The 17223-nt window shown below is 35.6% G+C and overlaps 1 protein-coding gene across 5 annotated transcripts in view; it reads right to left on the bottom strand.

Moving 5' to 3' along the window:
* The window catches only part of LOC149578006 (uncharacterized), a 44772-nt gene extending 30387 nt beyond the window's left edge, over positions 1 to 14385 (bottom strand). Inside the window, exons 1-4 of one of the 5 annotated variants that reach the window (XM_089827302.1) lie at positions 14060 to 14203; positions 13710 to 13770; positions 11490 to 11657; positions 10939 to 11180 (exon numbers count right to left, since the gene is read on the bottom strand). In XM_089827302.1, coding sequence (XP_089683428.1) covers positions 10939 to 11180; positions 11490 to 11560 — 313 coding nt within the window. In that variant the 5' untranslated portion in view covers positions 11561 to 11657; positions 13710 to 13770; positions 14060 to 14203. Of the gene's footprint in view, positions 1 to 10938; positions 11181 to 11489; positions 11658 to 13709; positions 13771 to 14059 lie in introns of all 5 variants that reach the window. The other 4 variants (XM_089827294.1, XM_089827310.1, XM_089827285.1 and 1 more) reach the window with 4 other exon arrangements.
* Positions 14386 to 17223: the final 2838 nt, after the last annotated feature.

Here is a 17223-nt window from a genome sequence, read left to right as displayed (position 1 = left end):
AAAGTAACATCAACCAGATTTGGCTCATCATCTTTAGAGAGTTTGCGACTCGTAACCATTAGAGTACCAACCGGTCTGGCATCTTTGATGCCAAATGTATTTAATACTACCTTCACATACTTGGACTGACTGATGTATATTCCATTGTCCAACTAAGATATATATGCAAACCTATAAAAAAACTCATTCACCAATCATTGACATCTTGAATTCTTTCTCATTTCATCAGCAAATGACAAAACTCATTTCATCATCTCCTCCAAAGATTATATCATCAAATACTTTTGTTATCAATACATTTTTATCATCAACGTTTAAGTAAACATTACTATCATCTAAAGTTCTATTGAAACCAATTTTGATGAGATAAGAATGTTATCTTTCGTACCAGGCTTTGGGGGCTTGCTTTGGTCCATATAATGCCTCGTAAAGTTTACATACCATGTTTGTATCCTATATTAATTCAATCCATCAAGTTGATCTATGTAGACTTCTTCCTCTAAAATTCCATTGAAGAAAGCTGACTTGACATCCATTTAATATAGTTTGAATTTCTTGAATGCGACGTATGCCAGTAAAATTTTGACACCATCCAATCTTGCAACTGGTGCAATTGTCTCACTATAATCTAGGCCTTCTTCTTGAGCATATCATTTGAATACAAGTTTTGCCTTGCTTTTGATCACCTTTCTTTCTTCATCTAGCTTATTTTTGAAGACCCATTTGGCGCCTATCACATTCTTACTTTCAGGCCTTGGCACTAGAGTTCACGTTCCATTCTTTTCTATCTGATCCAATTCTTCCATGGCCCTAACCCAATCATCATCTTTTATGGCCTCCTTGGTAGACTTAGGCCCAAATATGATAACAAACAAGTGCCTTCTCTGATTTTGTTTCGGGGTAGCACACTAGCAATCTTATCGCCAATTATCTAATTTGTAGAGTGATTCCTTATGACATACCTTGGACTAAGTTCAGATCTTGTTATTGCTTCTTTCGTCAGTTGAGTTGCTTCTTCTTCATTGTTTTGCACTACCAGTCTAGGTTCTTTCAACTCAAAAAATTCTATTCCCAGATTGTCCTCTATCTCTTCTCTGCTTGTTTCATCTAATATCTAAAGAAATTCATCAATTTTTACATTCACACTATCAATCATTTTGTTAGTCCTTTTATTAAGGAATCTACGAGATTGGTTTTGTAACCCAAGAATATACCTTCATCAATTTTGGGTGCAAACTATACTGGAGAATTCTCTCTCTTTATGTATCACTTACTACCAAAAATTTTGAAATACTTAACACTAGGAGAATGACCATATCGTAGTTCATAAGGTGTCTAGTTTGTTCCCTTCTTTACCAACACCCAATTCAAAGTGTAGACTATAGTACTCATTGCTTCTCTCCAATAGGTCTTTGGCACATCTCCTTGAATCAACATGGTCCTTGCAGCACCCAGAATCATTCTATTACTTCTCTCTGCAACACCATCCTAATGAGGACTTGGGGCAGACATTTGCCTTTTGATTCCATTGTCCTCAAAATACTTCATAAACTCATTGGATATGAACTCACCTCCTCTTTTTTATCTCAAGCACTTCAAACTTTTGCCTATTTCCCTTTCTACTAATGCTCTAAAAGCTTTGAATTTACTGAAAGCCTCAAGTTTTTCTTTGAGAAAAGTCACCCACATCATTCTTGAATAATCATCAGCAAACAAAATGAAATATCTATCTCCATTATATCTCTTTTGCCTCATAGGACCACATAAATCAGTATGCACTTAATCAAGTACATTCTCCAATATAAAAGATTTGCTTTTCAAAGATGAAGTAGTTAACTTATCAAGTTGACATTCCTTGCACATCGAGTTGTCTAGTTTCACAAGTTGTGACAATTCCCTTACTGCATTAGCCTTGCTTACCTTCACCAGACTATCAAATCTCACATGACAGAATCTTTTGTGCCATAACCAGCTATCTTCCATTCTAGCCACCAAAAAACTCTTGATAGAATTATTCAACTGAAATAAGTTACCTCTGGTTTGTCTTCTAATAGCTATCTCATCACCAGATTTTCCAATTATTCTGCATAAGCCTCCTTTGAATTTCAATTTGCAGCCCTTATCATTCAACTGTCCCACACTTAACAAATTGTGAGCTAGACCTTCAACATAATAAACATCATAAGTGGTTCCTTTACCATTAAAGGAAATAGTGCCTTTTCCTTTTACAGCACATGGTGTACTATTACCAAACCTTACAATTCCGCCATCAAATTCATTGAGCTCGATTGACTTACTTTTGTCACCAATCATATGATGTGAGCACCCATTGTCTATAATCCAATCATCATGAGGTCTGATGTGTGATGCAAAAGCCTTCTCCTCCTTTGTGTCTTGTGTAGGGTGATCCTCTTTTGCAACAAAACAATGTCTTTGAATTATTTTCATCAAAATCTTCATCTATTTCCTCATTGTACATCTACATAACATTGCTTTTTGAATTTCCTTTTGAACTTCTTGTGAGTGTCATTCCCCTTCTCAAGTACCCCATTTGGATACCTAGCAGCAATATGTGCAATCATTTTTCAAGAAAAACATATGAAAGGTAGTTTTACTTTATACTTACTTGTTCTCCAAGGTAACATTCTTGCTATTAATGCTTCAATTTCTGCTTGCTTCTTTTCTTTCTCCAAGAGTGCATCAATATTCCTTAAAAAACTCAATAAGCTACCAGATTTAGACACAATCTCTTTCCCTTTTCTTGAAGTGATGCTTGCTATGGAAGCCTTTTATTGAGCTCAAAAGACGTAAGCTTACTGATTAGTCTATCAACAGATAAAATTTCAAAAATTCTCAGTTCATTTATAGTGAACACTCTAATAGCATAAGCAGATAACAAAGTTCTCAACATCTTGCTCAGCACAGCATCATCTTCAATCTCTCCTCCTGAAACCTTTGATTGCAGCAACTACATCCTTAATCCTTGAACCATACTGAGCTATATTCTCTCCTTCTACCATCTAAATGTCATCATACTTGCCCCTGAGACTTTCTTCTCTAGCTTTCTGCAAATGTTTGTCACCTCCATAGACTTTTGATAACTTTCTCCAAAAAGCATAAGCAATTCTAAGAACTCTTACATCAATATATTCAGAATCTGAAACAGTACTTAGAATAGCCTCTTGTGCTTGTGTGTTTCTTGCTTTTCCTTTAATTGATCTCCATGTAGATCTCCTCTTGCGCTCACATACTCAGTTTCGACATGCTTCTAGTATTGATCGCCCATTTCTCTAAGGTGCAATTCTATTGTATTAGCTTAGCCCGATTAAGAGCTTACAGTAAGTCTTGTTAGAGACTGACCGTGTTAGGAGCCACCTGGTTAAGAGATTTCCCTTCAGCCTTGTTAAGAGCCTTACCCTATTGGAAGTAACCATGGAAGAGGACTTCAAACACTAGCTAAAGGGTTACCTAATTAAAGGATTTACAGAAAAGATCTGTTAGGATCTACCTTGTTAAGGGATTTTCTTACTCCAACTACTAGGGAACAACAAGTGAGATGATCTAGTGAATAGCAATATTCCTTGCTAGGACAAGTCCATTAAGCACATACAGTATCCTCACATTCACATAAACAACTAATGTGAACCACACAGCATGATTGACACTTTGGCAACAATGCACACACAATCTTTGCCCTCCACGCACTTTTTCCGAACACAATAATATTATTCATTACATCAATTAGAGTTTTCCAATCGCCTTAACTTTGAATCTAAAATTCAAATTCCTTTCTTAGAAGTTTGCCAAGCACATTTTAGTTGTTCTCCAACCAGCACCAACGTCAAGATCCAATCACACAATGATTTGACAAGAAAGTCAATATCACGAGGCTAGGCTAGATCCTGAACTATACCTGCCACCAACGATCCAAGCTCAACACCTGCACATACACTTGATAATGCAAACAAAATATCTTCTTGCACAACAGAATATGAACACAGTATTTGGGGGCAACTAAGTGGCTTTATTGATTTCAACAAATGGCCCCAAGTCCGGTCTACGTCAATTTCAACTATGTTGTTGATCACTACTTGAGTACTACACAAGCATTTTATACAAGTTCCTACCCCTAGATATGCATCCACTCTTGGAACACAAGCACACGCCAAATGGACCTCACCTACATGATTGTAGCTCCACATGTAGACTCCACATCCCCAACACCCTGTGTTGTTGGAACTTGTCGATGCAACTCTGACTCACTGTGAGTCGAGCTGGCTTACACAAATTTAGACGCAATCTCTTTCCCTTTTCTTGAAGTGATGCTTACTATGGAAGCCTTTTATTGAGCTCAAAAGAAGTAAGCTTATTGATTAGTCTATCAACAGATAAAATTTCATTAGTTCTTAGTTCAGTTATAGTGAACACTCTAATGACATAAGTAGGTAATAAAGTTCTCAAAATCTTGCTTAGCACAACATCATCTTCAATCTCTCCTCCTTAAACCTTTGATTGCAGCAACTACATCCTTAATCCTTGAACCATACTGAGCTATGTTCTCTCCTTCTACCATCTTCATGTCATCATACTTGCCCCTGATACTTTCTTCTCTAGCTTTCTGCAAATGTTTGTCACCTCCATAGACTTTTGCTAACTTTCTCCGAAAAGCATAAGCAATTCTAAGAACTCTCACATCAATATATTCAGAATCTGAAACAGTACTTACAATAGCCTCTTGTGCTTGTGTGTTTCTTGCTTTTCCTTTAATTGATCTACATGTAGATCTCATCTTGCGCTCACATACTCGATCCACATGCTTCTAGCATTGATTGCCCATTTCTTTGAGGTGCAATTCTATTATATTAGCCCATACCAAATAATTGTCCTTTGTGAACTTGGGAACCTCTCTTTTGAACATCTTGATGGTCAGATATATTCCTCAAGCGGTTAATCTTATCACAAAGAGAACCTTGGCTCTAGTACCAATTATTAGAAACAAGCCCAAAGATTACTGAGAGGGGGGTCAAACAATAATCAATCACAAACCGATATTTACATCTGATAAAACATATTCTTCAAATACATGCAACACAAAACATAAGCTTGCAAAGAAACAAATAGTCACTAACGCCAAGATTTTTCTTCTGGAGAACCAATTGGGTGAAAACGACAATAGGATTGATGCCCACAAATGTAATGAACTATTTTAAAGTACGTCCTGGGAGGAGCTTAGCCCATAGCTTACAATAAGTCTTGTTAGAGACTAACCTTGTTAGGAGTCACCTGGTTAAGGGATTTCCCTTTAGCCTTGTTAAGAGCCTTACCCTATTGGGAGTAACCCTAGAAAAGGACTTCAAACACTAGCTAAAGTGTTACCCAGTTAAAGGATTTACAGAAAAGATCTATTAGGATCTACCCTATTAAGGGATTTTCTTACTCCAATCGCTAGGGAACAACAAGTGAGATGATCTAGTGAATAGCACTATTCCTTGCTAGGATAGATCCATTAAGCACATACAGTATCCTCACACTCACATAAACAACTAATGTCAACCACGCAGCTTGATTGACACTTTGGCAAAAATGCACACACGATCTTTGCCCTCCACACACTTTTTCCAAACACAATAATATTTATTCATTACATCAATTAGGGTTTTCCAATCGCCTTAACTTTGAATCTAAAATTCAAATTCCTTTCTTAGAAGTTTGCCAAACACATTTTAGTTGTTCTCCAACCAACACTAACATCAGGATCCAATCACACAATGATTTGACAAGAAAGTCAATGTCACGAGGTTGGGCTAGATCCTGAACTATGTGTACCACCAAAGATCCAAGCTCAACACCTACACACACTTGATAATGCAAACAAAATATGCTCTTGCACAACAGAATATGAACACAGTATTTGGGGCAAATAAGTAGCTTTATTGATTTCAACAAATGGCCCCTAGCCCAGTCTACATCAATTTCAACTATGTTGTTGATCACTACCTGAGTACTACCCAAGAATTCTATACAAGTTCCTACCCCTAGATATGCATCCATTCTTGAAACACAGGCACACGCCAAATGCACCTCACCTACCTAACTGTAGCTCCACATGTAGACTCCACATCCGCAACACCCTGTGTCGTTGGAACTTGTCGATGCAACTCTGACTTACTATGAGTCGAGTTAGCTTACACAGGTAAGACACATGCCCCCTCCCTAAACAAGGACTCCAAATCGCACTACTTTTCACACCTTCGCTATCGCTACATTGCTCACTTCACATTGCACTGCACTACTTTGAACTTACCTGCTTGTTGAATGTTATTTTGTGCCTCCTTGGATTTCTCCACGATGAAACTTCGCATGTGAACAAAAGCAATCATTGTAGAATGTTCATATTTGAGTGGTTAGATTACTCTTATTCACCCATAATAGTTTCTGGCATGCGACTCAATCCATAATAGAAATCAAGTGAGTCGCAAATACTGAATCCGAGCGCACCCTCTCCGTCATGGATCAGCAACCCTTTATAGTCAAAACATATTAAACTCCCTAGGTACACACATGCCTTTGTGAATCTTCGATCAGCTCAACAATTATAGACCATAGACAACTTTCCACATCAGCCTGGACACATCATCATACCACCTTTCAATATTGATCAATTCCACAAGCAAACCACATCATCGTCCCACAATCAAACTGATTGTTCTCCATTGTTCTTCAACGCTTCCTCTGAGAAACATCAAAATCCAATTTCTTCATTTTTCAATCTCCTCTTAATGCATCATTGCAACATCAAATAACTAACATCATCAGGACTCCAAATCTCCAATCACAACACTAAAATCCCAAACTATAAACCACACAGATCAAATCATACTCTCTATTTCTACATTGCTAAGCCAGTTTTCCTATCAAATACTAATCATACTATAACATGTACTAAACTTGAGTACAGTCTCATAGATGTCATAACAAACACTTTTAGAAATCACTATGCCAACATGATTTTGACGAGTGAAGAAGAAATTGACACCACAATAAATTAATATGCAAACCCGAGGCAAAGCTCGGAGAAAATGGTAGGGAAGAGGAAATTTTCATAAAGGAAACAAAGATAACTTGGACTCCAAAGAAAAGAAAGCAGATCTGAACAAAAAAATTCAGCCTTTGGAAAATCTTGACAACAAGGTGGAATCCACTCCTCTCGTCAATTTTAGTGTTCCACGGGGACACATCCCCTATGGTTTTGGGGTCATACCCATACCACGGATGAAACAGGGACGAATTTTGGCCATCCCTTGAGTCATCCCCTTTTTGTCTAATTCGGAAACGTCCTCGAAACGGCAAAAAAAATTTGGCCATACCAAGGATGGCAAGCCTCGAAACTGCTGGTTGCCCCCTTTTTTCCAGCCAATCTGGTAAAGGCAAAACACCCCCAAAAAATCATTTTTTCTCTAATTTTTACTATCAGCGCAACCCCTAGTCGTCTTGAAGACATAATAAAAATATGCAACCCATATTTGGTCCATTAAAACACTAGTTCTTCTAATCATTTTTAGATCTGACATAATTGCTAAGAGGAAGAAAAAAAAACATAAGAGCAGTAGCAACAGTGAGGAAAGATTGCGTTTATTATTTACGAACTATTTTAGTTGGACTTCTCTTTATTTCATTTTAATTTCAGCATGACACTTGGAGCCTGTAGGCATTTTGATTTTTGCTATATATGTATGTGATATTGTTATAATGGAAGTACTTAGTATTTTCCATTTGATAATATTCCATGCATTGATCTTCTAAAATGTCTATTTTGAATGGTTTATCAATGTTATGATATGCATATTTGTATTCTATCTCTATATATTAAAAAATCCCCTATGTTTTTTTATCGTCGTCCCCTAGGGCCTCGTCCCCTAAACTTTGGCTTTGACCTGTACCCATACCAGAAACACATCCCCGTCCCCTAAAACGTCCCTATCCCCTAATCTTCGTGGAGCATCTGGGTCAATTTCAATCTTGACACACCCTCAATTTCCACCCAAGGTAAGATGGTCTCCCAATCAATTACAAAGGCAGATCCAAAGAAAGTAGATCAATGGTGAGAAGAAATCATGGCAAATGAAGCTTAAGACGTGAAAGGTAAGTAAGGTGAGTTAAATTTTTGGGTCTAAGAGTTGATATGCAAAGTGAAAATTCTTGACAGCAGGGTGGAATCCACTCCCCTATCAAGATTCCCAATCCCAACAGCCCTCAATTTTCTACTTCAACTTTTAGACAAAAGTTTGACTCATTACTAATTCTTATTATAAATAAACGTGTTTTCAAAGGGCAAACTGAACTTTTATGGTAAATTCAGTCTCCACTATGTGTGAAAGGCTACAAAATTAGATTTTGAACATGAAGAAGTTATGATGAACAATCTGATCTTGTGGCTTAAACATCTAGTAAGCTGGAATTTTGGACAAATCTTCACAATGGATGGTGAATATGAAAGGGGAAAACTATAAACAAGGGAGGGCTGAATCGTGATTCATTCATTGGAACAATTTGAAAGATCAGAGCATGGATGGTATGCAAATCCTCAATCAGCACACCAACAAAAGTGGATGTTACAAGATCAAGTTCAAAACTTCAAGCAAAAAGGAGCTCAAAGAAAAAAAAGATGAAGCTCAAAGTTGAAAATGCAAATTTAAGGCAAGACCAAGATGGAGTCCAAGAAAGCAAACAAGGAGACAGAAAAATCACAATTATCATTAACAAGAGTTTCCTCCGGAAATCCAAGTTCACCTTGAAAAAATCTAGCCACATTAAAAACTTCACAACTTCAAGATGATCACAATCGAGGCATTGAAAGATCATTATGTTTGCAAGTACAAAGGAGTTCAAAATCATGGCAATAAGAAATTTTCCAAGAACAAAGATGGAGAAAATTTGAGAAGATGAAACATTTTGAGAATATGCCATCAACTTGAGGCTTGATAAGAATATCGAGGTGGTACCCACTTGTCTTCAACCAATCAGAAAATTTAAGTTACACATGTTCAAGCACATTTAATCATATTATGCCATGTGTACATTTTTCTTACTTGCCCATAAAAGAAGTGTAATTTTCTTACTGACCCACAAGGTGCTGCCTCTATATAATTGAATGATAGTGGCAACCCTAATTAGGGTTTGTGATGGATCAATCTTTGCCCTTGATCTTGAATTGATCTGGGTCCTTCATTGTAATTGATCAACTATAAAAGGCCAAGACCTCAATTGTAACTCATTAATATTAGAGTAGGAGACTTGTTGAAACTGTTGTGATAATGCTATCAAAGTAATTGTTGATTCATTGCCGGTCTTCATGGTGGATTACTTGAGTTGCTCTAGAGTATTGCATGCTTTCTTCAATTCCTTGCTTAGAGTATATTTCATTTTATATTGAATGGTAATATGGTTTAGTTGAATGGAAGATATTTAATCTGTTTCCTTGGTGAACACGTTTAGACAAAACCACCAACTATTTGTTAATTGTATGTTTGCAGTGCATGGTCAAATAGCATTTATATAAACTTACAGCAATTATCGCTTGCACATTGATATCCATTGATGGATGGTGTTAATGGAATGGTGGTAGTTTGAAGTTTGAACATCTTACAATTACCTTAGGAGACTGCACTACCTTGGTTGACATCACTGGCTAGACTAATTCTAGTAGACTCACAAAGAAATTTGCAGGCTCTTGCATTCTAGGAGTAAAATAGCTTTCAAAACATTTATCCATTGTTGTTTGTTTGGTTGAAAGTGATTAAACAAGTTAAAGTCAAGTTTGTATTCATTGAACGAACAATGTAAGCTCCTTTGCAATAACCAGCATATCGCATCATTATAAGTGAAAGTCCATAGCAAGAAGGAACATTGAGATTGTCTCACTTGATCACACAACTCCAGAGAGTTGGAATTATGTGTTTTGTCCTGAAATACTAAGTATTCAATTCTGTACGTTCTAGTGGAACAAAACTCACATCAACAAGCATCAGCAATAATAATGCCACATTTTGGTGTGCAAGGCATCAAGCACATAGCATAGGCAATTTTCTTAACAAGGCAGCAATTGTGATGGCACCTAGTTTGATATGAGTTATTTATACTGTAGTTATGATCTTGACATGAAAGGATGTCAGAACTGATGAAAAAGTGACTTTATGCATAGAAATGTTACAATCCCGCCAGCCATTAAGAAAACTGATCAGTATTGATGTGATGCATATTCCTTCCTGATGTGTATTATAATTAGAATTTTGGTGGGCCAATTGAACTTTTAGATGGGAAAATATTTCTACTCCTTTAAATTCTAACCTTATTTAAGTTGAAAATTTTCTTAATGCTACTGACAGTTCTGACAAAAATTCAATGGATGATTTTGAAATGCCTATATGAAAAAGTCTAAAGTTAAGCACAAAAAGGCATTTTCTGGTACAAGTCTCAATTTTCTAGGTTAATCATTAACAATCCACCCATGCATTATAATAAAATCGTCAATTTGATGAACACTTCTGTGTCAGGATATTACATTTTAATTGGCATTAATACAAAAACTACTGAGTAAAATAACAAAAGGATCCATTAATAACCACAACCCTCACCACAGAAGGATATGTGGCCATCACACCCAAATTTTGCCATAAGAATTGAAACGATAGATGCCATTGGCACAATGCATATCAATCATTGATTTCTCCTTAGCATGCTAGATTGCAGAAATTATCCCTCAAGATGTAGTTTAAACTTTAAAGTTACTCCTTTTCACTTTATCCTGGGCTTTCAGTAGGCTCATTTTAGAACCATAAAGTATCAATGTTCTGTTTTAGTTAGAACTTAAGACAGGCATGAAAAATAGAATAATAACCTATTCAATAACCTTGTATCCACATTCAACAGAAAACGTACCATGATTTACAAAAGAAGCATTATCATCGGTTCTGTTTAATGTCTGTGCTTCTTCAGTTTGACTTGTGCTGCCAACTGATGGATTTTTTACAGAATGGTGATTGTTTACATTGTTTTCCATATCCTCTGGGCTTGAAGACCACCAGACTTTTTTTCCACTTGCTCCTCTTCTCGAATTCCTCCTTGATGATCTTTCTACAGTTATGGCTGGTGAGGGTTTAGCACAACCTCCAACACAACCACTGCTCTGTTTCAAAATACAATAAATAAGAATTGATCGATTTAAAATATAGATAGCCTAAGTGAAAAACAAATGGCTTGTAGTTCCTGTATTATTCTCCTTGGATAACCAAGGTGCTAAAATATGAGAAAATGAAATCAGATCAATACAATTTCCTTTTTACATTAGCCTCAAATTTGATAATGATATTTTGTGGTGACAAAGCAAGAGAACGAAAGGCAATCCTGCACAGATAATAAACTGCTACCTATAAAAAAACAGTATATGGTGTCATCTACTTTTGGAATTAAAAACAAAGAAAAATACCGACCCCATGCAAGCACAGAAAGCAACAGACAAGAATCTGAATTCCCTGCCGTATTCTCCAACAAGCATCACCATTAACAAATCCTCCAGACTCAGGTATCAAAATTTAGCTCTGTTAAACAAGTTGATGTAAAAAATTACTGTAATAAGTACTGCCTGACTGCCATGTTTCCTGTTCCAAGAAAATGAAATAATCAATACTTTCAAATTTGTGCATAACTACTTCTGGTTATAGGTCATGAAAAAGCAATTGTGACACAACTAGCATACTATCACAATCGAGTCATTTAAGGCACAACAAAAAAGTAACACTGTTGACAGAATTATCCTACAGAGTAGCAGGTGCGATTTATCACATCTTTGACCCTTTGACAGCACTAAAAAAGAACAACCATAATTACATATCATTATTACCCTTATTCTCTAACACAGTAGAAACAGAACATTACTACTGATGTACAGCTATCACACTAATTTAAACTACATCTGTATGGAACTCCGTGATGTAGAAAAATGTACTTGTGTTACAGATATCTTCCAGCTCTTTAAATCAGTTCCCAATCATAGTCTCTGCTTGCTTTGCTACCAAGACAATGAAAAATCCAGTAAACAAGTTTTGCTGATCAGGTTAGACTCTTTCATGGAAACGCGTGCATGGCAAGGAAATAAAGATTTCATAAATGCTTTGGAATGTGTTTGTTGCACTTAAATCACATGACAGGGAGATCATGAATGTACTTAACAGAGCCTTCAAATAGATTCACAGTTTTTTAGAGGCTTTACTCATAATAGATTCACAACCAGCACAAAAAAACTTTAAGGGTGAACAACATAAAAGAGCTTTTCAAAGGACCAAGACTCCTCAAGGGAGCCACCGTACTTATGCAGATCCACAACAAAAGGGACAGCCTGGAGAAATCACAACGGACTGAATAAGGGATCTTATGTTGATCCCTTAGACTTATGGTCTCGTGGATGTCATTAAAATCTTTCATTTTATTTCATGGTACGTTTCACATGGGATTCATCAAAATGCTAACTTTATAATCTTCATCCTTGTAAAGAGGACAAAGAACAAGGCATATTATCAATGTCAGCCAAACATGTCATTTTTATAGGTGTCTGACCATGATGTTACCCATAGACCTAAACATTCTGAAAACTGCACATAAGTTGCCAAGTGATCCTAATGTAAATACAAAAGAAGTAATAAAAAAAGGTAGAAATGCAAGTTAAGAAAGACATAATATCTATCATTCCTTAAATGACCAAAATAGGACTCAAAATTACAATAAAGTCATAATAGCTACAAAGAACGCAAAAAGAACACCAACCCCAAAAAATCATATGAAATAGATAAACTTAAATGCCATTACCTGCAGTTGATGAATTGAGATAAATCATACGACATCATCATGTTTCCTCAAAAGTGCCACTTTCCAGTACTCATTATATTTAGATAAAGACAATTCTAGTGATTTCTATCCTAAAAAGAGACTCAGATTACACAAAATTGTGGAAGGAAATCCAATTAAGATACACTCAATCTACCCTAAGAAAGCTTATAGATTATTCGTTAAGTGAGTTTGCACGGCAGGCTTTCCCATTTACTAGAGTACCCTTGTTCATTCCGTACATACTGCCATTTATACATAGTGGCGTAACGTGGAAAAGATGAATAACAGCGGAACTTGGTGAAGGAATTTATTTAGTTGCGTGGATCTTTCCCCTGCTTACTTTTTTCTATCTTCAATACAAAAGCACATACAAGATTGATCTGTAATACTAATACCAAAAGAACATTCAGATGCTTGCTGCCAACGAAAAGCTAAGGCACAGCTGTAAAAAGTGGTGCTCAATCCATAAAGCATTGCATTTCTGTTTTCTTCCCAAACCATATTTCTAGATATAGATCATTTTTTCAAATATATGCAGAATAATGCTAAATTAGTAATTCTGCTAGCTCAATTATGTGCTTCAGGCAATCAATGAACAATTTTCATGTGTACTTAGCTTCATAATTTCACATTAATATTCCGCAGGTTTCACCTACTTGAAGGCAAAAATATGCAAAGAACTTTTGCCCTAATATGTAATCAGATTCTGAATTTCAATTAAATCTGAAGTCGTATTTCTCAATTTGCTAATAACCCACTCGGAAGATCCAAGCTGTGCTCCTAGAATTCAATCCGTGTGCTAGACATTTTGACACAGTTTGATTTACCGTATAGCACCGCAAGAAGAGGCCAATAGGCTCTTCTAAATGACGATCAGACACCCTTCCACTGAAATTTCAACATAATACGTCAGAAATAAGTGGACCTATAAAATCATATTGCAGCACACAATGCAACACATTAAATCTACGAAAAGCCAAAAAGAAGCAGACAACAAAACGGTCTCATGAAAGGATTTGCAGAACCCTTAACAACCAACCGGGTCAAAAAAAGTATCTTTCCTTCTCCCTTCAAGGATTTCAAATTTTGAAGGAAATCAAAGCAGGCCCTATTAGTTTGCCAATGAATGATGCGTTATCTTGCGTTTTTCAATATTAAGAGGAATCTGTAAAACTACCTGCTATCCTCGCACGCCATTCCAATTGCTTTGGGCATTTAATTGAAGAAACGACTATGGATAGAAACCCTTTCAGTCCACAGATGCCTCATTTCTTGCTCTTTAAGAATTATATAAATTTTGTTTTTGTGTTTTAAATGTACAAGAGACAAACTCCAATGCACTCAAAACTACCTTACCGACAATTAGCGTATACAATACAACGCTGTAGTTGTCTTCCGACGTGGGTTTCGCTTCCATCGAATCGAATCCCGCCACGCATTCAATTGCAGAGTATTGTATGCTGTTGTGGAAGTGCCTTTAGATCACCAGATTAAATATGAGTTGGATTTCACAATCCCTGCCGATTTAATTTACTTTACTGCAGTTGGGGCAGCAGTTAAGGAGTGGTTCAAGAAAATCCAACACCAAACCCACTCAAAAAAAACAAGTTTTTAATCTAAATTTCTTATCAATTTTTGAGGATGGTGATGTCTAAAGGTTTGAATTTCTAACCCTCAAGTTATGTGACATGCTTATGTTTTTCATTCTAATTTTTTAAAGGAAAGAAGTTAGGGACTATAAAAATGTAGGTATTTTTGTCTTTATATACCTATTAGCACAGTTTGAGTACGTATACATCTAATTTACTTGATGATATGATTTAATTCATCATATTTAAATTTAATAAAATAAATAAGATGTAAGAGTTGACATTTTTTAGCATTACTAAAGAAAAGATCAAATTTACCATATTTGATAATTGGAAAAAATACAAAAGTTGAGAAGATGACAATAGGAGGTTCTAGATAGTTGAATTCAAATCTTCGAAATGCAACAATCGGTTGTGTTTTCAAGGCATAATAGTGTCATTTATGTGAGTATGTTAGGAATCTAAATAGCAATGTCTTTTTTACTAGATGTGGTTAAAGACTTGTGACGCAATACATTAATTTAAAAGAGTGAGCAAAGGGGTGTCAATGGCACATAATGGGAACTTGCTTTAGTCAATCCTCCATAAATTATTTCAAAATGAAGCAGTTGGAAAGTTGTAGGTGTGTAGCTCTATGGTTTTTGTGTAAAGTTGCAGAAATGGAGGTGTGTACTACCAATAGAGGATAGCCCAGATAATTTATAAAAGAGAAAAATGTGTGTAGACAATAGATTATACTCCCTTTCCATTTATTTTAATTATCAATATGTATGTTCATGCAACAACATATGGAATATAAATATTCCACTACTTGAAAGAATAATATCCCTAAGATGCTTCAGTATGAATTCATAGGTTTAATAATCACTTGAGTAGCCTAGCAAGTGGGATTTTTGATTATCTCATTCAAGTGGCTTCAATTCAATGCTAAAGAAAAACTACAAGATATTGATTGTTCAAATTGTGTGGATGTACCTTAGTATTCAAGGGGCTTCAATTGAATCCTTTAAAAAACTATATATAATGCCCCTCCAACCCTAACATGTCCTTGATATATCTATTTGAAGCAAGGAATGTTATAGGGACTTGTATGCTTGTTTGATAAGTGTATGGTCCTTCTTTAGGTATTTGCATAACCCATTCTAATCCAACTATAATAACTTCATGTTCTAGTTTGGAAATGATAAATCTTTTTAAGTATATTCTTTCATGAATAAGCATCTCTTCTTATATAGCCATGATATTTTAGGACCTAGATGTTGGGGGTGTAGACACCCAAATCCAATTACACAATTGAAGTAATCTTATTTAGATCGCTTAAAGTAGAAGGCATCATTAATTAAATATTTAATCATTTTACATCCTCCCCTTGTTGATTAATCTAATTAATTAAATATAGTCTAATTAGTAAATCAATATGATAACCAATAGTATGATTATTCATTGAATCCCCTTTCTCTATTAAATTAAATAATTTGTACAAGCCTATTTAATTGAATTCCCAAAATACCCTTCTTGATTATATAATATTCTTTAATCAATCCTCCACATCCCCACTTGTATCATTATCACCCTCTAATCCAAACCAATTCTAACCTTAATTATTTGCACAACTTTAAACATGAAGATTAAGAAATCCTAACCCAAACCAAGTCAACTCTACTTGCATCCTCTGACTCCCCAACCTAGATCATTAATGTCAACCTTAAATGCTCTTATACCTCTTTTACACAGTACATCCATATCTTACACCTTTGTCCCCTTCACATACCCCAAACTGGTCACATTTTCCCCCAAAACCCTAATTCTCTCACATGCATTCTCCTTATGACACTTGTCACAAGGCTATGCATTTGAGAAAGCACAATCTATGTGCTCCATTTTCCTTGCATCTTGGCCACTCCTAAAAATTCTTCAATTTTGCATCTTTACCATTCATTCCATCCTCTCCTTGCTTATAAAATGAATCATCTCTCCTTTACAAATCATCCACCTTTTATTAGTAAAGTTAGCATGCCCTTTTGAAGAGAAACTTCATCCAATATATTGTCATAATGCCAAAATCCCTTCATAATGTAATCACCCATTATCATTGTTGAATCCTCCTTCATCCTTTGAAACATTGAGAATACATTCCATTATTTGAACACATCTTCTTCACATTGGAGGTACTTAGAAGTGAGGTTTGCATTTATTCGATTTCTTTTGTAGTTTTTATTTGAAGGTCTAATCTTATTTGTAGCTTGGTTCTATTATTTTGAATGCTTTGTTTAACCATTGTATTCCTTTAAGTATTATTTTCCCTTGCTTATATTTTGGCACACTCCATGCGACCCACTTTTAAGGGTCATTCAAATATCCATAGTTGGTTTATTTGGTTTGCAAAACTAATCATAAAGTTACATTTTTTGTTGTTTCGAGTGTTCATGTGAGGATTTTTGCTTTTTGTAGGATTTAAGGCTTGAAAGGAATAAAAGGTGTCAATATTCTCGCTTCCAAAATTTATACAACAACAAATGCATTTGCAATGTGAGAATGTGAGGAGCGCAGCTATCGTTCCACAAAAATGTACAATTTAGCAATTTTCAAATTATCGAAAACATCGTGGGTTTTTTTAAAATTCCAATGTTTGATCTTCATGATCTACATAGTTGTAGTCGAAAACAAAAAAATTGGGAGAAAAAAAATCATTGAGTTTTTGTGAATTTGGAAAAAAAAAAGTTTAACTTTGTTCTATCTTTGGTACTTTTTT

This window comes from Cupressus sempervirens, chromosome 1 (assembly GCF_028749045.1).
Source record: "Cupressus sempervirens isolate cs-2001-9-10 chromosome 1, ASM2874904v1, whole genome shotgun sequence".
NCBI classification, from domain to species: domain Eukaryota; kingdom Viridiplantae; phylum Streptophyta; class Pinopsida; order Cupressales; family Cupressaceae; genus Cupressus; species Cupressus sempervirens.
Note: the sequence above shows the minus strand (reverse complement) of the source record. Positions and strands in the feature narration are given on the sequence as shown.